The sequence below is a fragment of the Lagenorhynchus albirostris genome, chromosome 5 (assembly GCF_949774975.1).
Source record: "Lagenorhynchus albirostris chromosome 5, mLagAlb1.1, whole genome shotgun sequence".
NCBI classification, from domain to species: domain Eukaryota; kingdom Metazoa; phylum Chordata; class Mammalia; order Artiodactyla; family Delphinidae; genus Lagenorhynchus; species Lagenorhynchus albirostris.
The window spans coordinates 73368684-73392419 of NC_083099.1; the positions used below are offsets into that span (position 1 = coordinate 73368684).

The 23736-nt window shown below is 48.5% G+C and overlaps 2 protein-coding genes across 3 annotated transcripts; one reads left to right on the forward strand and one right to left on the reverse strand.

Annotated features, from left to right (window-relative positions):
• Positions 1–1457: 1457 nt before the first annotated feature.
• PIGZ (phosphatidylinositol glycan anchor biosynthesis class Z) lies at positions 1458–21296 on the forward strand. Of its 2 annotated transcripts, XM_060150354.1 has the most exons (5): positions 1458–1628; positions 12892–13050; positions 14103–14205; positions 14970–15178; positions 17448–21296. In XM_060150354.1, the coding sequence occupies exons 4-5, from the start codon at positions 15055–15057 to the stop codon at positions 19013–19015; spliced, it is 1692 nt and encodes a 563-aa protein (XP_060006337.1). In that variant the 5' UTR covers positions 1458–1628; positions 12892–13050; positions 14103–14205; positions 14970–15054; the 3' UTR covers positions 19016–21296. The 2 variants fall into 2 exon arrangements, with proteins under 2 accessions (XP_060006337.1, XP_060006338.1); XM_060150355.1 differs by lacking the exon at positions 14103–14205.
• A 1572-nt stretch (positions 21297–22868) lies between these two features.
• Positions 22869–23729, reverse strand: NCBP2AS2 (NCBP2 antisense 2 (head to head)). Its single transcript, XM_060150365.1, has one exon. It carries the CDS (start codon positions 23616–23618, stop codon positions 23319–23321), a length of 300 nt encoding a protein of 99 aa, XP_060006348.1. The 5' UTR covers positions 23619–23729; the 3' UTR covers positions 22869–23318.
• Positions 23730–23736: the final 7 nt, after the last annotated feature.

Sequence of the window (23736 nt, forward strand, 5' to 3'; positions counted from 1 at the left end):
GTCTAGTCCTGATTTCAGATGTTGACAAGGAGGAGGAAGATGAACGAGGAGGGGGGACAAAGGAAGAGCAGGGGGGACTGGAGGACTGGAAGAAGGGGACCCTGACCAGAGAAGAGAAGGCCTCGGGGTTACGTGGTTACACCTTCAGGCTTAGGAAGGGCTCTCATACCAGGCTGCTGCTTCTCATGTAAGCTTTGTATATCCGTCTGAACTCTTTTAGCTGCGCCCATGTATCCCTTTGATTAAAAACGTAGGCTCAAGCAGGAAAGACTTCAGTTAGATACAAGGAAACTGAAGGGTGACAAAGCCCGGCCCTGGCAAGTAGAGAGATGAAGATCCCCAGGGGGCAGGGGACCCAAGGGAGGGGCAGACAGCACCTTCCAGCTGGGCCAGAGTGGGGGAAATGAGCCCTTGTCTATACTTTATTCAGTACTTCAAACATCTGGTATTTACTGTATGTACATAATATCTCAGTAAAGTAGGTAGGGGCTGTTTTGTTGTTTTTTAATGTGAGGGCTGCTGTGCAGCATGAAAGGGAATACAGGTGAAGGGACTCTGCTTAAGACCTTCCAAAAAACTTTTGGGCACAGAGGGCAGGAGTCTCTCCTCTAGGCCAAGTCAGCCTCCCCCGGCAGGCTTAGTGAAACACTCCGGCGCTAGGGGGCAGTAGTCGCTGGCCACCACAATCCGTCGACAGCCCCGGGGAGCCAGAGGGACCCCAGAGGGACCCGGGAGGCTACGAGCCCCCCAGTGGCGCACCGAGCTCCGTCATGGAGCCCGCGAGTGGGGGGTCGGTCACCCCACGGAGGGACCAGGAGCGGCGGGCTCGGCGGGCCTCGCGTCGGGGAAGGGAGCCTGGGCTCCCGGGCACACAGTGACCTCCTCCGGTCCCGGCTGTCGGGCAACCCTGGGCTAGTGACCTGTCCCCCACTTGTGGAATGCAGAGGGGGGAAGCGGCGCCCGCCGCTGCACTCTTTCCAGGGTGCAGTGCGCTGCGGCGGCGGCGGCGGCTGCAGAGAAGGAGCTGCGTCCGGGTGAAACCGACCCTGTGTCTTCGGCGCGGCTTGCCAAACCAGGCCCGCAGAGCCTGTCCTCCCTGACCTGCTCCACCAACAGAGCAGGTCATCTAAGCCGTAGCAAGCCCCACCCACAGAGAACTCAGAAATTTTTCTTTTGAATGACAAAGAAGTATGGCCTAGAAATGTTCTGCTTAATTGCCCCGCGTGCTAAAAAGTCGGCTCACCAGGCGTGGCTCGCCAAGGAGGGGGCTGCTAAGGGGAAGGGCTGGAAGTGGGGGAGGGGAGAGACCAGCCGCTGCCCGGCGTGCCACGGCCCAAGGGCCACCGGGGACCCTCCATCTTCCCCCCACCTCGCTGGAACCGCGAGGGACGCCTTGGGCGGCCCCGCCCGCCGGTGCGCTGGTCTCCAGCCCTCTCCTCCACACCTCCGCCCCTCCTGGCGCACTGCGTGGCTTGCCTAATTCCCTAGACCGGACAGAGGCGGCCGCGCTGAGGACAAGCCACCCGGCTCCAGCCCCTTGTTCGGGCGGCTCTGGACCTACCCCCTGTGCGCGCTCTAGCGGGGCCGGAAGCCGCCAGCGGGTCAGGTGCAGCTCGGAGCAGCGCTCGGTGAGTCGCCCAAGCAGCTCGGGAAGAGTTGATGGGGGTCAAGGGGGAAGGAGGGAAGGTCAGGGAGGAAGGCGATTGTTTCCATTCTTACCTTTGCTAGCTGCCCAGAGACCAGCAGAAGCTAGACTCAGGAGGCAAGCAAGGGACCTTTGGCCTCCACATTTTCGGGGGCAACTTTCCTCAAACCGGGATCCGCCGGCTCTGAGCACTGACCGGCCCCAATCTAGGGGAGACAGGAAGCTCGCAGTTTTCTTGGGAAGGGGAAGGGAGGCTGTGGGTATCCTCCACTTTCGAGCGCTAGCTTTGGACCCAGACAGAGACCTAGACTTGAATCCTCTCCTACTACCGTGTTGTTGGGTGGTTCCGTAACTTTACTGAGCCTCACTTTCCCCGTCTATAAAATGGGAATATAATGCTACCTCCCAGGGTCCCTGTGAAGATGAAGCCAAAAGACGCTGCAAAGTGCTGAGCCCGAAACCTGTGAGCACAGGTCCGCATGTACCGGAGAAGAATCGCCACTTCCGGTCTCATGGGGTGCCCTTTGGGCCAGGCCTGTCCTCTCGAAAGGTGAGAGGATGGCCTCCCTGACCAGGAGTCACATGGGGGCACAGACAAGAGCCAAAGCCCTGTCACCAAGGCTGCTCCAGGCGACCCTGTGGCGCTCTGGTTGGTGGCTGTCCCAGCCTTTGCGTGGGATGCACGATATGACGAGGACAGTTTTCCTTAAGGAGGACATACCCCACCGTACCTTCTCCCCCGACGCCTTCACCTCGGGAAACTGGGAACCACTGTCGAAATCATTAACACCTGGAAACTCCCTGCTACAGAGCCGAGTTCCCATTTTCCAGGTGGGAACCTCGAGGTCACAGATGGTTAAATGATGTATGCTAGTTAGTGGAAATACCTTACTCTCTTCCACTCTCCCTTATGTATGTTTAATGCCGTGTGTTGCATTCTCTGTTAATCAAAGGATAAACATGGGCCCGTTTGGGTAGCCAGAGAAGGAGGCACCAGGGACACACATAGCAATGCTTCCACGATGGGGCGCCCTGCAGGGTTTACTGCCGCGCTCTGGGTCGAGGTGAGGATGAAATGCAACACCAAACAGGAAAATGGACTCAGGGAAGCCACTCTCACTCTCTGCCCCTGGGATGGACCCCGGAGTTTGGAACAAGACCTTGCCCTTGAGGGACATGGTCCTGGCGCGTTTTGAGCCAGAGAAGACGCCTTTGGCTGCTGCGCAGGGGCCCCCTTCTCCAGCACTTCCTCCCATGCAGTCTTTAAAACCTGCACCGAATACTGACTAGATCCAGAAAAGGGACTGAACCTTGGGCCCGCCGCCCTTTCCCATAAAGCAACGACCCTGCAGTTTTGTCAGGAAGAAGTTTAAGTTTGAAGGTAAAGACGTTCCTTGGACCATGCTCATTCACAGTTGTGTCTCCAGGACACGATGCTACGCACACAGTGGGCGGCAGAGAAATGTGGGCACCAAGAGCCAGCCCTGGCCCTCTGACTCAGCGAGAAAGACAAGTGTCTCTGCCCAACCTTCCCGTCCTCTCGCTCCACTGACAGTGATCTCTTCCCCACCTTCCTTCCCACCCATCCCAAGCCGCGCCCGGCGTAGTGGTTTCTGCTTCTCTCTACCCCTGCCACTGAGATGGTCTCTCCCTGCTGCCTGAGCTCTGACATCTCCCGCACTCGAGCGCGCGTGCGCGCGCGCGCTGGATGCCCCTGTCTGTGGTTATCGTCAACCCCTCCCCTGCTCCACAGTCGAATCTCCACAGCCCTGGGCGCTATCCCTTTACGCCAAAGCCTCTCGTTCCCTCGTCCTTGCAGACACCGGAGGATGTGGGATCTGCAGGATTTGGATCCCCGCTGGGCAGCTCAGTGAGCTTATAGGCATAAATGAGCAGGCTTGCATACTGATTGGGTTTAGGTGAGTAGTTGCCCTGCCCCATGCTGTTGGCTCCACCCCCCTAGAACACCCAGCGGGACCACTCCTCCAGCGTGGCCTTAGCCTGGGGAGCCAGACGCTGGTTGAGCAGCGGGGGTCTCCTTCTGAAGAGCTCCCACATTTGTTAAGCTCAATGCCCCGCTACGTTGCCACCTCCTCCAGGGATCCCCGACTCTATCCTTGACCCTAGCCCCGCAGTGGTCCCATGCAGGTGGGCTCAAGGCGCTGAGATGGATACGAATGGCTCCCAGAACTGGGAGTCCTCAGACAGCACAGAGAAGCAATCAGACGGTACCCGTGGTTGGTGCACAGCCCAGTGCAAGTCCTGGCACAGGGTGCTGCCAAAATGGGGTCAGGGAGAGCTTCTTGGGGGTCCAGGCAGTTTGTTTAATCCATCTTCACAACAGCCCTGAAGTAGGTTATACTCATTTTACAGAGAAATTATACATTGGAGTTGAGAGATTAAGTGCTCTTTCACCTTGACAGAGCAAGGATTTGAAACCGGGTCTACTCGATGCCAAAGCTTGTCTTAACCTCCACATTATAAGCATATCCCACAAAGGAAGCAATGTGAGCAAAGAATAGAGGAGGAGACTACAGGAAAACGTACTGTTTCTGGAGCACCAGGCTCTGTACACAAAGGGGTGAGAGTGGAGGCTGGAGAGGATGCTGGGGGCCTTGGAGAGAGCCATGGAAGTCACAGTCAGGAATGTGGACTTGGGCCTGAGGGTGGTGAGTGGCTGACCCCCCACCCCGAGGTTTTATACAGGAAAGAAATGCACTCTCTCTCTGGCAGCGGTTAGGAGGGTGGGTGCAGGTCGGGGGGAGGGAAAGCAGAGAGGTGACTGCCATGTACTCTAGATCTTGCTTCTGGATGTTTTTCTCATTATGCACACACAGAAAATGATTCCTTTTGTATGACACACTGGGGTAATAAAGGAGAGGGCTGCTTGCAGCTAGGAGCAACCAACCCAGGGGCTCCAGCCATCTAAAATCCCTGCACAGCCACTCCTATGGCTGAGGAATCTCAGGCAACATGTACCCCGGTCACAGTGGACCTGGACTTAGGTAGTGACAGTGAAGGATGAAGAACAAGTGCTGGACTCAAAGGATGATTAGGAAGCAAAGTTAGTGTCACATAAAAGGTGTGAAGATGGGGCTTCCCTGGTGGCGCAGTGGTTAAGAATCCACCTGCCAATACAGGGGACACGGGTTGGAGCCCTGGTCCGGGAAGATCCCACATGCTGCGGAGCAACTAAGCCTGTGCGCCACAACTACTGAAGCCCGCACGCCTAGAGCCTGTGCTCCGCAACAAGAGAAGCCACTGTAATGAGAAGGCTGCACACCGCAATGAAGAGTAGCCCCCGCTCGCTGCAACTAGAGAAAGCCTGCGTGCAGCAACAAAGACCCAATGAAGGCAAAATAAATTAATTAATTAAATAAATTTAAAAAATTTTTAAAAAGGCGTGAAGATGGCAGATGACCCCTGGGTCTCTGAACTGAATAACTGGATAAACTAGTTCCCTCACTGCTGCAGAGAACATGGGGGTAAGGCTGGGTCATGGGGAAATGATGCGTTCTTTTCGGCTGCCCCGTGTTAGAGGGAGGCGCAGAAGCCCAACAGGAAGTAGATCAGGGTTCTGGAGTCAAACAGACGGGGTCCAACTCCTACGTTCATTAGCCTACTCATTCAGTTACCTTGAGCAAAAAACTTGATCTCTCTAAACCTATTCTTTCATCTATAGGATAGGGATAAGAATAGAATTATAGGGTTGCGATGAGAGTAAAATGAGATAATGTACTGTGCCTGGGACGCAATAGGTATCTAAAAATGGCAATTCTATTATTGTTTATATTCATTATTATTATCAGTAAATCTGAAGCTCAGAAAAGAAACAATTTATGATGTTGTCAAAAGGAAATTGAAACCATGAGAATAAATAAGATGACCCAAAGAGTGTGGTTGATGAGAAGGGAGCACTGACATTTCAGGAGTGGACAGAGGAAGAGGCGCCTAAGAAGAAATGGTCAGAGAAGAAGGAGGAAAGCCATCAATCAGAGCCTGGCATCATGGCAGCCACACACATGACGCAGCTACACAGCTGATGCTCTGTCTCACTTCCTCCTTGTTAACAGAACCTGATGTTGTTAGGGTAAGCCCTCTCCTCTGGATGTCTGTGTGCCTCAAAGGAGGCAGCCCATAGCCCCAGCTCCCCTGCACTGGAAGGCGGATTCTTTACCACTGGACCACCAGGGAAGTCCCAAGTCTTTAAGCCAGTTTGAGTTTATTTTTGTGTATGGTGTGAGGGTTTGTTCTAACTTCATTGACTTACATGAGGCTGTCCCAACTTTCCCAACACCACTTGCTGAAGAGACTGTCTTTTCTCCATTGTATATTCTTGCCTCCTTTTTTGATGGTTAATTAACCACAGGTGTTGGGTTTACTTCTGGGCTCTATTCTGTTCCATTGATCTATATGTCTGTTTTTGTGCCGATACCATGCTGTGTTCACTATTGCAGCTTTGTAGTATTCTCTGAAGTCTTGGAGGGTTATGCCTCCAGTTTTGTTCTTTCTCCTCAGGATTGCTGTGGCAATTCTGGGTCTTTTGTGCTTCCATATAAATTTTAGGATTATTTGTTCTGGTTCTGTGAAAAATGTCATGGGTATTTTGTTAGGGATCACATTAAATCTGTGGATTGCTTTGGGTAGTATAGAACATGGCTATTTCTTGTGCCAACCTAATATATATATATAACTGTATGTGCATTGTTAAGTGTGGGATCATTTTTAATCGCATTATTGGCTCCAGGGATTTTTTTCTTTTGGGGGAGGTAGTGCCTAATCATGTGAATTCATGCTGAAAACCTATATGAGGGTAAGCTCATGGATACAGACTCTCAGGGGAGATTGCCCTACCCCAATTCAATTAGCATCAGAATCCAAGAAAGGCAGTTTCCCTGAGAATTTGGACCCCAGAAAAACTTTAGATGTTGGAATTATCAGATCTAGCATATCAAATAAGTACCCTTAATATAATATAGTAAATAAAAGAGAGCCTCGGGCTTCGCTGGTGACACAGTGGTTGAGAGTCCGCCTGCCGATGCAGGGGACACAGGTTCGTGCCCCGGTCTGGGAAGATCCCACGTGCCGCGGAGCGGCTGGGCCCGTGAGCCATGGCTGCTGAGCCTGCGCATCCGGAGCCTGTGCTCCGCAACGGGAGAGGCCACAACAGTGAGAGGCCTGTGTACCGCAAAAAAAAAAAAAAAAAAGAGAGAGCCTTGAAAATATGACAAAAGAGGAAGCAGATGTAGAAAAAAATCAAACAACTCCTAGAAATGACAAATCGAAATTTAAAATTCAATAGATAAGTTTAACAGCTGATTAGATACAGCTGAAAGGATGATTAGGGACATGGAAGATAGAACAGAGGAGAGGCAGAGAGATGGAAAATATAAAATAGAAGTTTAAAAGACATGGAAGATAGACCAAGAAGATGTATCATACATTCAGTCATAATTCTAGAGAGAGAGTAAAGATGAGGGAAGAGGCAATATTTGAAAATATAATGGAGGATTTTGCTTTCTATAGATGACAAAGGACCCTAATCCACAGAGTCAAGGAGACAAAGAAATTCCGACTATGATTAAAGAAAAATCACACTCAGAATCATCATAGTAAAACCATAGCACATACTATACTAAATATTAAAACATTAAATAATGTACTGCATTTTATAACATAATAGAAATCGAGTATAACTTCCAAAGTGTTAGAGAAAAAGGAATGAAGAAAATAAAAACCAATCCAAAAGAAGGCAAGAAAGGAGAGAGAAACAAAAGATAGAAAGGCATGAAAAAAGAAAACACAGTATAAGATGGAAGAAATAAATATATCAATAATTGCACTAAATTTAAATATTTTGAAATAAAGCTGCATTTTAAAGACAAACATTGTCAGACCGGGTAAACAAAATCCAGCTACTTGTTCTTTACAAGAGACATATGAAAGTATAAGTGTACAGAAAGTTTGAAAGTAAAAGGGTGGAAAATGATGTACTAGGTAAATACTAAATAAAAGAAAGGTCATATAGCTATAGGAGACAAAATACTTTAAGGGAAAAAACTTATTAGAGATAAAAAGATAACTGTATAATGATAAAATATTCAATTTTCTAATACGGTATAACAATTAAAAAAAAATAATGATATAGCTTCAAAAATGAGCTGAAATGACAAAATTACATGGAAAATTAGTCAAGACCACTATCTCATGAGCTATTTCAACACACATTTCTGTGATTTTCTGTGAATAAGCAGTAGATAATCATAAAGGACATAAAAGATTTGAGGAACACAATTAACAAGCATGATCTAATGAGCATCTATAGAACTCCATATCCAATAACTATCCAATATATGGTATTTTCAAGCATCCGTGGAATATCTACAAAACTGGACCATTAAAAATTAAATGCTGGGGGTGAGGGCATGAATAGGCAGAGCACAGAAGTTTTTTAAGGCAGTGAAAATACTCTGTATAATACTATAATGGTGGATACATGTCATTAAACATTTGTCCAAACCCGTATAATGTACAACACCAAGAGTAAACAGTAATGGAAACGGTAGACTTTGGGTGACAATGATGTGTAGATGTAGGTTCATCAGTTGTAACAACTGTACCACTCTGGCAGGGGATATTGATAATGGGAGAGGCTATGCATGTGTAGGGGTTGAGTATATGTGGGAAACTTCTATATCTTCTTCTCAATTTTGCAGTGAACCTAAAACTGCTATAAAAAAAATAAAGTCTTTCTTTTTAATTAATTTTTTTTTTTTTAATTTATGGCTGTGTAGAGTCTTCGTTGCTGTGCGCAGGCTTTCTCTAGTTGAGCCGGGGCTACTCTTCATCGCGGTGCACGGACTTCTCATTGCAGTGGCTTCTCTTGTTGCGGAGCACGGGCTCTGGTAGTTGCAGCACGTGGGCTCAGTAGTTGTGGAACACAGACTTAGTTGCTCCGTGGCATGTGGGATCTTCCCGGACCAAGGATCGAACCCATATCCCCTGCATTGGCAGGTGGATTCTTAACCACTGCACCACCAGGGAAGTCCAAAAAATAAAGTCTTAATCAAAAAATCAACTGCTTCAGCCATGAAGCATTAGTCAAGGAAGAAATTACAATGGAATTAGAAAATATTTAGAAACAAGAGCTGATGAAAATATTACATAACAAAACCTGTGGGATGCAGTTAATATAGTATTTAGAGAAATATATAACCTTAAATATTTCTCATAGAAAAGCTCAAAAATTAATAAGCTCAAAAGTTAAAGTCTCAAAATTAATGAGCTAAGTGTCCAATCAAAATAACACCCCAAAAAGTAAAAGGAAGAAAAAAAACTATAGATAAGAAAAAGGTTTTAAAAGAAGATGAACAAAGCCAGAAGTTGATTTTTTTTAAATATTCATAAAATTGACAAAATTCTGGTGACAATGATCAAGAAACAAAAAGAAGGCACAAGTAACCAATATTAGGAATAGAAATGAGTTAAGGATACAAGCCACAAACTAGAAAAGGATATTTGTCATGCAATAAATATAAAGACTATATAAAGAATTCCTATACGGAGTAAGAAAAAGATAGACAGCCAGTGTTTCAAAAGGAATTCCACAGAAGAAACATTTCACAAATTTTTGAAAAGGTGTTCGGGAGTTCCCAGGCAGTCCAGTGGTTAGGACTCTGTGCTTCCACTGCAGGGGACACAGGTTCGATCCCTGGTCGGGGAACTAAGATCCCGCATGCCTCGAGGCGCAGCCAAAAAAGGAAAAGGAAAGGTGTTTAACCATATTAGTAATCAAGGAAATGCATGTTAATACCTATGAGAGTCACAAAATCAAAACGTCAGACAATACCAAGTATAAGTGAGCATATGAAACAGGGGCACTACACTATCTGCTAGCTGGTAGCAACCTTTGGAAAACAGTTGGCCTTATCTGAAGTTAAAAGTGGCATACCCATATGGATCTTTTGCCTAAAACACCTTTTTTCTTAATCTTACTGAAAATATCTTTGTTTATTTCTGAATTCTTTCTTCCTTTAACTACAGCATTGATTTCTTCATTTGAATTTTAAATACATCCTTCTTATTCTCTTGATAATGGGATTTGACTTTCTCTTTTTGAATGGGCATTTATTCCCTCACCCAGCTTATATTAAACATTTTAGTATCAAGATCCCATTAAAAATTTATTGAGGACCCCAAAGAGCTTTTGTTTATGTGAGCTGTAGCTATTTACCATATTAGAAATTAAAAACTGAGAAATTTTTTAAAAAATAAAATAAAAAACTATGCATACCCTATGACTCAGGAATTCCATTTCTAGGTATGTACTTCAGAGAACTCTTGAATACTAATGTTTATAGCAGTTTATTTTATTTTATTTTTTTAACATCTTTATTGGGGTATAATTGCTTTACAATGGTGTGTTAGTTTCTGCTTTATAACAAAGTGAATCAGTCATACATAAACATATGTTCCCATATCTCTTCCCTCTTGCGTCTCCCTCCCTCCCACCCTCCCTATCCCACCCCTCCAGGCTGTCACAAAGCACCAAGCCAATATCCCTGTGCCATGCGGCTGCTTCCCACTAGCTATCTACCTTACTACGTTTGTTAGTGTGTATATGTCCATGACTCTCTCTCGCCCTGTCACAGCTCACCCTTCCCCCTCCCCATAACCTCAAGTCCGTTCTCTAGGAGGTCTGCGTCTTTATTCCTATAGCAGTTTATTTTTCTTTGTTATGAATAAAAAAGAAAAATCTTGTAACCCCCTGGAGGTAACCTAGCTGATAAACAACAGTAGAAGGGTAAGTAAATAAGCTTCAGTATATTCACCCAGGGGAATACCGTATAGCCCGTATAGCAATGAAAGGAACTGCAGCTACAGAGAACAATATGGTGAATACCATTATCAGAACATTGGGGGAAAAAAGCAAATCATCAGTGAGTTACATAAAGAATTATCCCATTGATCTAAAATTCAAACAGTTACAAACACTGAATTATTTAGGGTGTGATGGTCAGTTTTTTGTGTCAGTTTGTGTAGGCTAGAGTTCCCAGTTATTCAGTCAAACACTAAGTGTTGCTGTGAAGGTATTTTATAGATGCATGAAAGTCCATAATCACTTGATTTTAGGTAAGGGGGATTATTCTAATAATAATCTGTATGGACCTGTTGTAATCAGTTGAAAGGCCTTCAGAGCAGAGCTAAGGCTTTCCTGAATAAGAAGAAACTCCCACTGTGGACTGCAGCTTCAGCTCCTGCCCAAAAGTTGCTGCCTGCCCTTCCCAGTGACCTACCCTGCAGATTTCGGACTTACCTAGCCAGCCCCACAAATGCATAAGCCAATTCCTTGCAATAAATCTTCTTAATATAGGTCTCCTACTGATTCTCTTTCTCTGACTGACAGATTTTGGTCCTGGAGGTGGTTCTAGAGGAAGAGAATCTTAAGGATAAGTTTCCTGAATAGGTCCTGGATTTGCTGGAACTGTTTCTGTAGTCTGATTAGATTTAAAGGCACAAATGACTCTATTTCAAGTGGTAAAGAGGGTACTGGTAGTCCATGGAGTGATGATATTAGAGATATGAAAAATATTGCCATTGGATACTCCAGGCAAGGGTTTGGATGACCTTTGAACTTTTTTTTTTTTTGGCAATGCCACGAGATTTGTGGGATCTTAGTTCCCCGACTAGGGATTGAACCTAGGCCCTCAGCAGTGAATGCGCTGAGTCCTAACCACTGGACCACCAGGGAAATTTCCTGGGTGACCTTCGAACATTTTAGTCAAACTAAATAGTATAATGAGATTGGCTGGTAGTTCCTAACTGTGCTGGACAAATTGGGAAAAGAGAAGGATAAGCTCAAGGCTTTAAATTCCCAGCTCAAAATCCTCATAAAATGACCCAAAAGCTGGCCGAAAAACAAACCCCATATCTCACTCTGTGAGTGGCTGAATTATAATGCAAATTGAATTCCCAGTCTCAATGGTATCTACTGTTAAAGTGAGGGCACTGATTGCGAAGAGATGGGATACTGAAAGTTGGAATGAGGACAAGTGGGAAGACCCTGAGAGAGATGGGGATGTTGAGTCCCTCAATTCTGGTGAGACCTTTCGAGCAGTAGAAGCAGACTTTCCACTGGCATCTGAGGGGATTAACCCTGCATTGGAAACTGTAATGGCCTCCCCAAAGCAGCTGCTTTGCAAGACAGTGCTGTTTCTCCTCAGGACCCACTCCCACCCCTCCCTTTGCTTCTAGACCTACAATTAGTCTCAAGTCCCAGCATGTCCCTAAAGGTGAAGTGTAAAGCAGGAAGAGGTGTGCTATTCACCAAAAACACTGCATGATTTCCCCAATTTATACAGACAAAGTCAGGGAATATGAGATTGGAATGTTAGAGTGGAGTACTTCTGTAAGACCTGCTCGTCAGCCCCAGGAAGGTGCAGAGGACACATTTTTCACCACAACACAGAGGAATACTTACAAAGGTGGGAGAGACTATTAATACCAGCAAAGGAGTGATGTCCCTCTCACCCCTGCAGCCTCATCCCACCAAGCCTGGCAGAGAAGAGAAGGGCCAAGACGCACCTTTATCGGTACTTTTCTTAGTTCCTCTGATCAGACCAGCGTGTCATGCACCCAACCCTGAACCAATTAGTGTGGCCAGTGGGATGGGAAATGTTATTTGGCTTAAACAATTCAGGGTCTATACCTGGGTTGGGGATGGGATCAAATCCCAAGCCACATAGCTGAAAATAGGTGATGGGGGTGAAGAGTACAGTTCTGAGTGGGAATTCTGACTACTGTTAACTGGAAAGGGGGAATAGATGGTGGGCACTAAACAGGATGAATCTCCTCTGTTGCTGCAGAAGGAAAATAGTACAGACTAGGACCCAGGCTTGCTATGTACCGACTCACACCAGGGCGGGGCAGGCTGGGTTTCTGTGTTCCCTATCAGTGTAATGGATTTGGTGTTTTAATCTAATCATGTAGTGAAAGTTCCATACTTGAAAAAAAAGTTCTATACTTGAGAAAAGCTTCAAACACATGCATAAATGTATCTTGACAATTGGACTATACCAAATCCTGTTTATTATCGTAGTCAGTAGAAGTGCTGGTTTTGAGGATCTCCTAGTGTTGGAGGAGGTCATAGAGAGCATGTGACCCACGAGCTGGACCCTGGCAACTGGAGGCCCCTCACCACCTCCCCATCCTTGGAATGTGTGCTCTGCTTGTCTTCCTCACGCTAGAAGCTGCCCAAGGACACAGCTTTGAGATAGTCATGTGGTGCTGAGACCATCTGGACGTTGTACGTGATGGAGCCCAGTTCAGTCCTCTGTATAAACTTCAGGATTCTGGCAGGCGGGTGTGGAGATCTGTTCATCTTGCAGCCACCCAAGACAAGCTTGGTAAGTAGGTTCTCTTGCTTCTTAAACCTGCCACCTACCAATCTGCAGTGGTTTGCCTCTTTCTTCAGTCTCTCCCTGCCCTTCACCTATGGGGCCAGTTTCAGAAGCTCCCAAGAAGGTTGCAAACTAACACCTAGGTGTCTGGAGCAGCATGGATCATTATTTGTGCCTCAACTAAAAGTAGTAATAGCTTTTAGCTTTGGTCACTTATACGTGCAAACTCTGTATACTAAGTGCCCTCCACGCATCAGCTCTTAAATCTCCCTCAACCCTGTGAGCTTGATATTATTATCTGACTTTCCTGATAAGGAATCTGAGGTTTAGGGATATAGGCAGCTTGTCCAAGGTAACACAGCTCCTAATGGCAGAGTTGGAATCTGAACCAGGCCTACAGGACCGCAAAGTTTGTCCTGTATGATGGGTATCGTGCTTTGCCCCTACCCCTATCTCCACCCCACACCCCTGTCCTGTCCTGCTGTATCAAATTGGCTATTAATGAAAAAAATTCAGATTCAACCTTTGCTTCCCAGTGCTAAGTTTGGCCTCATCTTCTATCTGAAAACTCTAAAAGTCAGGATATTCACTGGCTCTGGAAAAATAGTCTGCACAATTCAGTTGCAAAGTTTGAGCAGAGGCTGCAAAACGTATCTTTTAAGCTCTAGGAGGTTTTAGTATCAGGAAGCTCCTTGTCATCATCTGCCAGATCCCTGTTCTGTTGCTTCACTTTGTCTTGTCTCCTCTGTTACGACTTGATGTCATACCTGAGAACAATAGCTGTTTATGGTCAAGCTTTAAAATATCAAAGTCAGGAAGTCAGGGGACCATATGTATTTCTGGAGGAGTAACAAACACGTTGTCAGACTTGTTTTTCTATGCACCCGTGATAATTTACTGGTGTTGATAAAAAGGTCCATCATGCTGTGGACTCAGATTCCCACTGATCTTTGAGTCAAGGGAGTGAGAACCTCCACCAAGAGGAGTCTGTTTGGGCTGCTTTAACAAGATACCACAGACTGGGTGGCTTTTAAACAACATAACTTTATTTCTTACAGTTCTGGAGGCCGGAAGTCTGAGATCAGGGTGCCAGCATAATGAAGGCCTTCTTCCTGGTTCATAGCCAGCAACTTCTTGCTGTGTCCTCACATGGTGGAAGAGGTGAGGGAGCTCTTTTATAAACGGGTTGTGTCTCTTTTATAAGGACACTAATCCCATTCACGAGGGCTCCACCCTCATGACCTAAGCAGCTCCCAAAGGCCCCACCTCCTGATACCATTAGAATTTCAGAATTAGAATTTCAACATATAAATTTGGGGAGGGGGTGGGCACAAACATTCAAACCCCAGCAGTGTTTCCATCACCTTCCAAAAGGTCGGATCCAGGATGTGTGAAAGTTGGAGGGAGTGACTGAAGACCATGGGGTCGAATGTAGTTCGTTTTTGCAAAGAAATGGATGGAATCCATTGAGGTTCCTAAGTTTTCAGAAGTGTAAGAGCCAGGCTGCCATGCTTGCTTGTGAATAGGAGCTGGTGAATAGGATGGGGCTGTGAGACCCAGATTTGGAAGGTACCCTACTCCTACCTGCAAATGTCATATTTAGACACTTAGCAAAATGTCATATTAGGAAAAATATTTAGCAAATGCCATATATAGACACTTAGCAAATATGGTTAGCAAGTAACCAGGTTACTCAACAGAGGCCTCAGTTTCCCCATCTGTAAAATGGAGATAATACGACCCACTGCCCCAGACTGTGGAAAGGATTAATTGAGATATGGATGTAAAGTTCCTGGCATTTAGCAGGTACTTAGTAAATAGCAGCTATTATTACTAACATTTTTATTGTGTGTAGACCCATATTGAGTTTGTTCAGGCAACTGAACATATAATTTATAATAACCAACAAATGCTATGCTCCTCAGATGCAGGTCTGTGGAACCAGAATAGCATCTGTAGCAGCTGAAGTCATCCTAGGCTCTTGGCCCTGTGTCCTGGCAGCAATTTGATATGAAGATGGCAGCCAGGGTGCTGTGGGGCAGCCTCAGCCTGCTCCGCCTGGTGTGGTGTCTCCTTCCGCAGACAGGCTACGTGCACCCAGATGAGTTCTTCCAGTCTCCTGAGGTCATGGCAGGTAAAGCTCCCCATGTGTGGTTACAATAAGCTGCAGCAAAGTCTGGTCAAGGAGCTGATTGGCTATTTAGTGCGGAGGGAGAAAAATGTCTGTGCAGATGAGCAGTAAATCCACAAGCCTCTTTGGCATAATAATTTGGGAGTGGGGACTTCGCATCTCCTTCCTGAGTGGTGACATTGACCTTCTAAATGATACCGATGAAATGCCAGCCTCTTTGACATCTTCCTGCTTATAACAACAGTACGGGTCATTCAGAACAAAAGCTATTTTGGGCTTCTCAGTGGAAGGATTTTAGAGTTGGGCTTCCCCAGTGATTGGGGAAACTTACACAGGGCTGTAACATAAAATAATAACGAAACTTTTCTTCTGTAGGTTCATGTGATGGCTGAGGGAACCCAGACCTAGAATGCTCACTTTTTAGAACTTAACTTCTAGGTGGTATAGGACACATCATGAAGATGGTTGCTGGAAACCTTGAGGCCTTTCAGATGCTGTGGTCACAAGGCTTCCTCCTCATGGTTCAAGATGGCTGCTTGTGCTCCAGGCATCAGGTCTGACACCAAGTCTTTCCCGCCACCAGAGGAGAGCTAGGCATGCCTACTTTCTTTAAGGGCATATATATATATATATATATATATATATATATATATTTTTTTTTTTTTTTTGCAGTACGCGGGCCTCTCACTGTTGTGGCCTCTCCCGTTGTGGAGCCCAGGCTCCGGACGCGCAGGCTCAGTGGCCATGGCTCACGGGCCCAGCCGCTCCGCGGCATGTGGGATCTTCCCGGACCGGGGCACGAACCCGCGTCCCCTGCATCGGCAGGCGGACTCTCAACCACTGCGCCACCAGGGAAGCCCTAAGGGCATATTTTGAAAGTCACATACTTTTTGCCCATTCCATCCCATTGGTCAGAATGTATCATGTGACCACACGTACCTGCAAATGGAAGCTAAAAAATATAGTGTTTATATCTGACCAAATGCCCAGCTAAAGAGACTAAGGATGAAGGAAGGAATGGATATTGATTGGGGAGATATCAGCTATCTCTGCCACAGGGCTCAACAGGTGGATTTGTTTTTAAAGTTGAAAGGTCCAGTTTATTTTTCCACAATCCCCCCCCCCCGTTTTTTTATAACCTGAGCCAGTAAAAAGCAGCCAGATTGATCTGATCCGAGGTTTTCTGTTTCCCTTTCACCTTCTGACAGAGAGGAAAAAACTGCCAAAAGGCCAGAAGAATAAGGAGAAGCAAAGAGCCTTAGACAACCAGCAGTGTTATCAAATAAATGTGAGATGTTGTAGAGCTTGGAGCTAAGATGCAAAAATTAAGAGTTCATTTTCCTCACCCCCACCCCTTAGAGCTCTGGGACAGTGGGGCACAGAGTCACAGACTAGCCCCAGGCAGCAAGTAATTTTAATTACATGAGTATATTCTTAATTTTAAACATTAAGAATCATAGACAAAACCAGTCGCTTTTGACCATAACCACAGTTGCTTATTCCCTTCCCCCATTCTCACACTGGCTGTCCTGGCTAACAGTCATAATCACGGAGATGCGTTTTTGACTCTGACTTTGGAGACTTTAGAACTCAAGGAGAGGAATGGGGCCTCCCCCTGCTCCTCCTCATACATCCTGTCCAGGACACACTGTTACCTCACTTCCCAGGTGTGAGCTGTGTAACGAACCATCACAGACCTAGCAGCTTAAAACCAGCAGCTCACAGTTCTGTAAATGAGAAGAAGTGCAGCCTGGGCTCTCTGGTCAGGGTATCATAGTATGGGCTGGGCTGAGTTCTTGTCTGGAAGCTCTGGGAGAAAATCTGCTTCCAAGACGATTCTTGCTGTTGAACACATTTAGTTCATTGAGGCTATGGAACTAAAGCCCCATTTCCTTGCTCGCTGTAAGCCACGGGCTGCTCTCAGCTCCCAGAGGCCACCCACATGCCTTGCCAACTGCCCCTTCCACCTTTCAACCAGCAAATCCTTCTCACCTCTGATGTCCTCTTCTGCCACCAGCTGGAGAGAAGTCTCTGATTTATACGGCTCATGTGATTTTTGTCACACACATCTGGGTGATCTCTGTATCTTAGGGTCAGCTGACCCCTGTGACGTAACCTAATCACAGGAGTGAACTCTGTCATCTTCCCAGTCCCAGGGATTATGTCCGGCATGTACACCAGGGGGCTGGAAAATCTTGGGGGCCATCCTAGGATTTTGTCCGTAATATCCTCTGCGCTGGGACCTGGCTCACCTCTCCTTCTCTCTCTGCAGAGGACGTCCTGGGCATAAAGGCCGCGCGGCCCTGGGAGTTTCACCCCAGCAGCCCCTGCCGTACAGTGGTCTTCCCACTGCTGACCTCTGGCTCCGCCTTCTGGCTGCTCAGGCTCTGGGAAGAGTGGGGGCCGTGGCCTGGCCCGGTGAGCGGCTATGCGCTGCTTGTCGGGCCCCGCCTCCTCCTCGCTTCCCTCTCCTTTGCCCTGGACTTGGCCGTGTACCACCTAGCCCCACGCTGGGGGGCGGAGCGCTGGAACGCCCTGGTCCTGCTGTCTGGTTCCTACGTCACCTTGGTCTTCTACACAAGGACCTTCTCCAATGCCATTGAGGGGCTGCTCTTTGCGTGGCTGCTGGTACTGGTATCCCCCCGTGTAGCTGGGAGCTGCACTCCCAAGAAGCCTGCTCCAGGCCCGCCGTGGCACAGTTGGCTTCTTGGGGGTGTCATGGCTGCTGGCTTCTTCAACCGGCCCACCTTTCTGGCCTTTGCTCTGGTCCCCCTCTTCCTCTGGGGTACTTATGGAGCCACAAACCCCAGCTTCAAGTCGCTGACCAAGGAAGCCCTGGTGCTGCTCCCAGGGGCGACCCTCACAGCAGTGGGGTTTGTGGCTGTGGACAGCTGCTATTTCTCCAGTCCATCTAGACCCAGTACCCTTGTCCTTACACCTGCCAACTTCTTGTACTACAACCTGGATCCCGTAAACCTGGCGAGGCATGGCACACACATGCGGCTCACTCACCTGGCAGTCAATGGCTTCCTGCTCTTTGGGGTGCTGCATGCCCACGCCCTGCAGGCCGCGTGGCAACAGCTGCGAGCCTGCCTCCAGGCCTTCACACAGATGGGCTTCCCAAGGGCACTGGCTGCCCGAAGCCTGCAGTCCAGCCCCAGGTCTCACCTCCTGCTCCTCTACTTCATGCCCCTGGCCCTGCTGTCTGTCTTTAGCCACCAGGAGGCTCGGTTCCTAATCCCCCTCCTGGTCCCCCTCGTCCTGCTTTGTAGTCTACAGACCCAACTGGCACCCTGCAAGGGCACCCTGGTCCTCTTCAATGCCCTGGGTGCCCTCTTCTTCGGCTGCCTGCACCAGGGGGGCCTAGTGCCTGGCCTGGGGCACCTGGAGCAGGTGGTTCGCGCTCCTGCGCTCCCACAGGTACCCACCCACTACACACTCCTATTCACCCACACCTACATGCCCCCCCGGCACCTCCTGCACCTCCCGGGCCTCGGCTCGCCTGTGGAGGTGGTGGACATGGGCGGGGCTGAGGACCAGCTCCTGTGCCAAGCCCTCAGCAACCTCACCAGACGACCAGCCTGCCACGTGGCTGGTGGGCCGTGGCTCTGCCGCCTTTTTGTGGTGACCCCTGGCACCACCAGGTCTGCCATGAAGAAGTGCAGCTTCCCCCTCAAGAGTGAGACACTCATCTTTCCCCACTTGACTCTGGAGGACCCACCGGCCCTGTCCTCCCTGCTGAGTGGGGCTTGGAGGTACCATCTCAGCCTTCACATCCTGGAGCTGGGGGAGAAGCCTGACAATATGACAGAAAAGCCCCTGCCCAAGACTCAGCCATAGGTGAAGGTGCTGCTCCACCTTCTAGGTAGAGAGCTGGGCTGGGACAGAGCCCTGACTCTCTTCCTTCCCTTTCCCTTCCAGAATCCCCACCTCTCCTGTGCACAGCTTTTGACTGCTCCACCTTCTGGGTAAACTGACACCCATCTTCCCTCAAAAACCAAAGATCTGACCAGTCACAGTCCTGATGCCAAGGTCCCCAAAGAACCTGGTGAAATCAATGACGCAAACTGCCTGTTCCTGCCCTATTCCTTCCAGCCACTGTGATGTTTTAAACATATAAATAGCACCTGATTGTGAAAGGAGACAACAATCTCCTAATGACTTTCCTGAATGACTCGCCCCAAACCTTCCAGGATGCCTTACCTCTTGCTGTCATGACAACCCTTTGGCTTCCTAGATACCTGGAAGGAGGCAGTGTAGTGATGTAGAAAGAGCAGGTAGCTCATATTCAGAGGAGTTAGTTCTCGTCCCTGGTCTGCTACACACTGGCTATGTAATCTTAAGAGAGCCCCTTCCCCTCACCCAGCCTCAGTTTTCCAGTCTGTACAATGGATCAGAAGGTCTCTGAGGTGTCTGCCAGCTAACACTGTGTCATTCCTGGGTCTGCAGCACATGTTCCCTGGCCAGACAGGCATGTCTCTCCCAAAGCTCTGTAAGCATAGAAGTGGGTGTGGCATATTTAATGGCACTTCAGGGCCTACCTACCGTCTCAGTGCTTGGTTATTACCAAAAAAAGTAGTTCTGGAACTTTTCTGCCCACCCACTCTCTTACTCCTGTCCCTGAGAGAGGTGATGGAACGTTTCTGCATCTCACCCTTGAGGGATCAAGCCCAGATGTTCTCCCTTCTCAGTTGGCCCCAGTGGGAATGGAGATAGAAGGCTCAGTCAGTATCTGGTGGCACTTGAGCACAAAACCTTAAATGTGGTCTGGTCACTCTCCAAGCTCAAAGCTTCTGTCTGGATCCCCTTCACAGGACGGAGAGCAGACGCCGGGCCAAACCCACACCTGCCGCCCTGGTGGAAGCCATCAGACCGGGGCGTGTTGCTCCTCACAACACAGGGCGCCCCCGCCCGGTCCGCTGGGAATATGAGGGGCTGTGGCACTAAGCTTGTCCTCGTTCTCCCTCCTCACGCCCTTGCCATCTCGTGAGAACAAGAAGCACCCAGGCCACTGAGAGCTGTATGCTGGAGGAGCACAGAGCAGGCGGCCAAACCTATACAACCGACCAAACCTGAGCGCTTTTCTAGTCCCGCCTTCTGCTGGCTAAAGCCTCGGGTCATCTTAAAGCTCCACCCACCGCAGGCAAGCTGCTCTGTGGCTGCTGCTGGGTCCTAGTGCCACACTTTGCTCAGGACTCCAACCCCAAGGGAGAGAAAAGTCAGCGCCATGCTAGTAAATGTTTAGCAACCCGTTCTCTAAGGGCAAACTAGCCCCCATTTGTAGTGTTTTCTGACTTGTGTGGTGTAAATACTCTTACCGTGGCTGATTTCAAACTACTAAAATGATGTTACTCAACTTGGGAGGAGATGCCAAGGATCTCTCTCCTGAGCTGGCTGTTCGGATATTTCCCTCTTTAAAACTCTACAGTACCTGTTCATGACAGTTCACTGTTGTTTTGGTTGGTTTGTTACGAACTTCAGATTGATCTTCCTACCTGTACTGCTTAGCATCATCTCTGGCACCCGACAGCACTTATTTACTTTGCAGCCAAAGATGGCTTTTCTGCCCAACAGATAAAACCAAATGCCACCTTGAGACACCCCAGATTCAAAGGTCCCAAATTCCTCTGGGCTTCTCGGGACTTCTCTTCCCCAGTTGGGTTCACAACCTCAGAATTCCCTGGAGGAGCTGTTGGTGTAGCAGTCCGTGTAGACTGTAGTGATATGACCTGTAACAAATTTGTCTGTAAAGTGTTGGTATCTAGATTTGTGTGGCACCAAGGGGTGATTTGGAATTGTCCTGCAGGATAGTGGAGTCAGTTACTTCCCTGCTTCACTTTCTGACAAAGCTCAGAAGAGCCTGAAAGGTATGTTGGGAGATTGTTGTCACTGGGGATGGTGGGAAGAATTTGGTCTGCTTCTTTAGTAATAGGGTACCTGGTGGGATGACAAGCCACTGACTACGAACACTGGAGGCTTCTCCAACAAAGCGGGAAGGCATCCAAATCTCCTCTAGCTGGAGCAGAAAGGACCCAGTTCTCTCTCTCTGCTCTCAGGCTCCTTTTACAAAAACGGAGGGAAATTAGTTTTCACACTTCTTCCGCAAAAAATAAACTGCCTTCATTTCTTGCTTTCCTTCCTTTCTTACCAAGTGGCCAGCTTGTCCAGAAGCTTCATTGCTTCCTGCACTTCCTTTTTGTCTCTGCTAGTCTAGAAAAAGACCCAACTGTGAGTGTGCTTGTTTATGTGGAGGGTAAGGGATTGGGCTGGGGACGGCTAACATTCTGCTCCTCTGATATTCAGATCCAGAGACCAAGGAGTGGGATTGAAACCAATGAGGCAAACAAGGCAGTAGAATGAACAAGCTCCTCTGGCTCCTCACTGCCAAGGTCAAAGGAGAGTCCAGTGAGTTGCCTCTGGTCTGGGAGAGGGAGGACAGGAGGGTAGGATGCCAAATTAGAACTCTGTCATTAGGAGAGTGGGACACTGGCCTCAGAGAGGATTAAATAGAAGCCCCTCTGATGGGAAGACTGGAGGATGGAATGTCAAATCAGAACTTTGACCATTAGGAAAGTGGAGGACAGGCTGCTTTTGCTTCTCCACCCTATCCAGTGACTATCAGAATGCCAGAGTACAAACTGATCACCAGCCTAAAAGCTTCTTGGGCTTCGAGCTTTCTAGATTGCAAGATGAACTGTGTAGCCTGATTAGAGACAATCAATGCATACAATGGATTTCCTAATCGTGGGTTTGTTAGCTGGAGCATAGCCTTTAGAGTGCATCCCAGACCCTCTAAAATAGGGACAAGGAATCCAGGTAGCTTGTTCCATGGTAGGCAGTTGTCCTAACACCCAGTGATGATAGTGGTTGGTGGCAGGGAAGGGAGGCTTTGAAGGTCAGGGTAAATGTGATTAGGGATGTGGGCCCTGGAGTCAAACACCTGTATTCACATTCCACTCTGTAAGGCCTTGGGCAACTTAAGTAGCCTTATACTTCCTCATATGAAAGTTGTCTTAAGGAGTGAGATAACCCACACAGAGTGCAGTTAGCAAGTGCCCAGTACAGAGTAAGTACTCAATATGTGCTAACTACTATTACCATAGGCCTACAAGTCCCCAGGAATCCTAAATCCACCTTGCCAGAGAAGTAGGGAGCTCACACTGAAACCATGGGTAATGAGTCAATCCATTTCACCTGCCTTCACTAATCAAGGTCATTTTAAGACTCACAAGGCCTCCAAGCAGCACAAAGCCTAAACAATAAGATGTTTGATGGAGTTGTTTTCCAGGAATTTGCAGTTGGCTGTGTCTAGTTCAAGCTCTGGGCATGCTCCTGACCTTTTGACATCAGAGGGCCGAAAACTCCACCGGCAGAGGCAGGTGGTGCTAAAGCCTCCATTTTTCAAGCTGCAGATGCATGTGGCTTAGTTACACCTGTGCAGAACTACAATTATCACACCTTTCTCCAATCACCTTTCCCCCACGCTCCCCACGTCTCAGGCCGCCCTGCTTCTTTATTCTTTATCCCCAAAATACCCGAAGCCCCTTGCCTTGGGGAAGACGGATCTGAGACTAGTTCTCCTCCTCCTTTAGCTGCCTTGAGCGTTAACCCTCTCTTTGCTGCAAACCTCTGCATCTCAGCGTTTGGCTTTCTACGCATGGGGCAAAAGAACCTTGTCCAGTAACAATACCCATTTCTCAGCTCACACATTTAATCAGAGGATTTTGGCAACTGCAGGATTGTCTTTTCATCCAGGATCTCCCCTGGAAGTAGTGTCCTGCTATATCAGTGCACAGGCAGCAGCATCCATCACTAGTTTTAGTCCCATTTCAGAGGGCAGACCCTCTTTCCGGTTGTACTTTGGTCCATGGCGCTCTGCCCGCGCGGTGTATCAGGTACCAGTCTTTACTTCTGTCAGGCTTCGGGGGCTTTCCTCATACGCTGTGTCCCGACCGATCACAGGGCTCCCTTCACCAGGGGTGTCGGTATGGCCTGGGCTCTCTGATGAGCGGGACCTCTGTAGGCGGACCATCTGAGTCCGGATTCCAAGCCATGCGTAGTGTCCGGGATGACTTCATAGCGCCGAGGCCGGTGTCGAGCCCGGAAGGGAAAGCAGGCGACCTCGACTCGGCCCGGCCTGGGTTTAGGGGTTTGCTCCCGGGCCCTTCTGGCTACCTGGTGGTGGCCGCGGGCGTTCCCGGAGGCTGCGGCGTAGCTCCTGAATGAAGGTGTCTCTGAAGCGGGCAGCGCGGCAGCCCAGGGAGCCCGCGGTCCCTGCCGCGAGGGCTCGCAGGCGCCGGGCCGCGTCCTGTCCGTGTACCTGGGCCTGCAGCAGTACGAAGGCGGTGAGCTGCGCCGCACGCCGGATGGGCCGCGACTCAGAGAGACGCTCCACCAGCTGCGGGCTGTGCAACAGGGCGGCCAGCAGCCGCCGTAGAATCATCCTCGGAGCGTCCCGGAATCCAGAGCACGCCGCTCTCACTTCTGATCGGCGACGCCTGACTACGGACCACGTCTGCGCCGGCGCCGCCGGATGACGACACTGCCGCGCTGGGATTGGA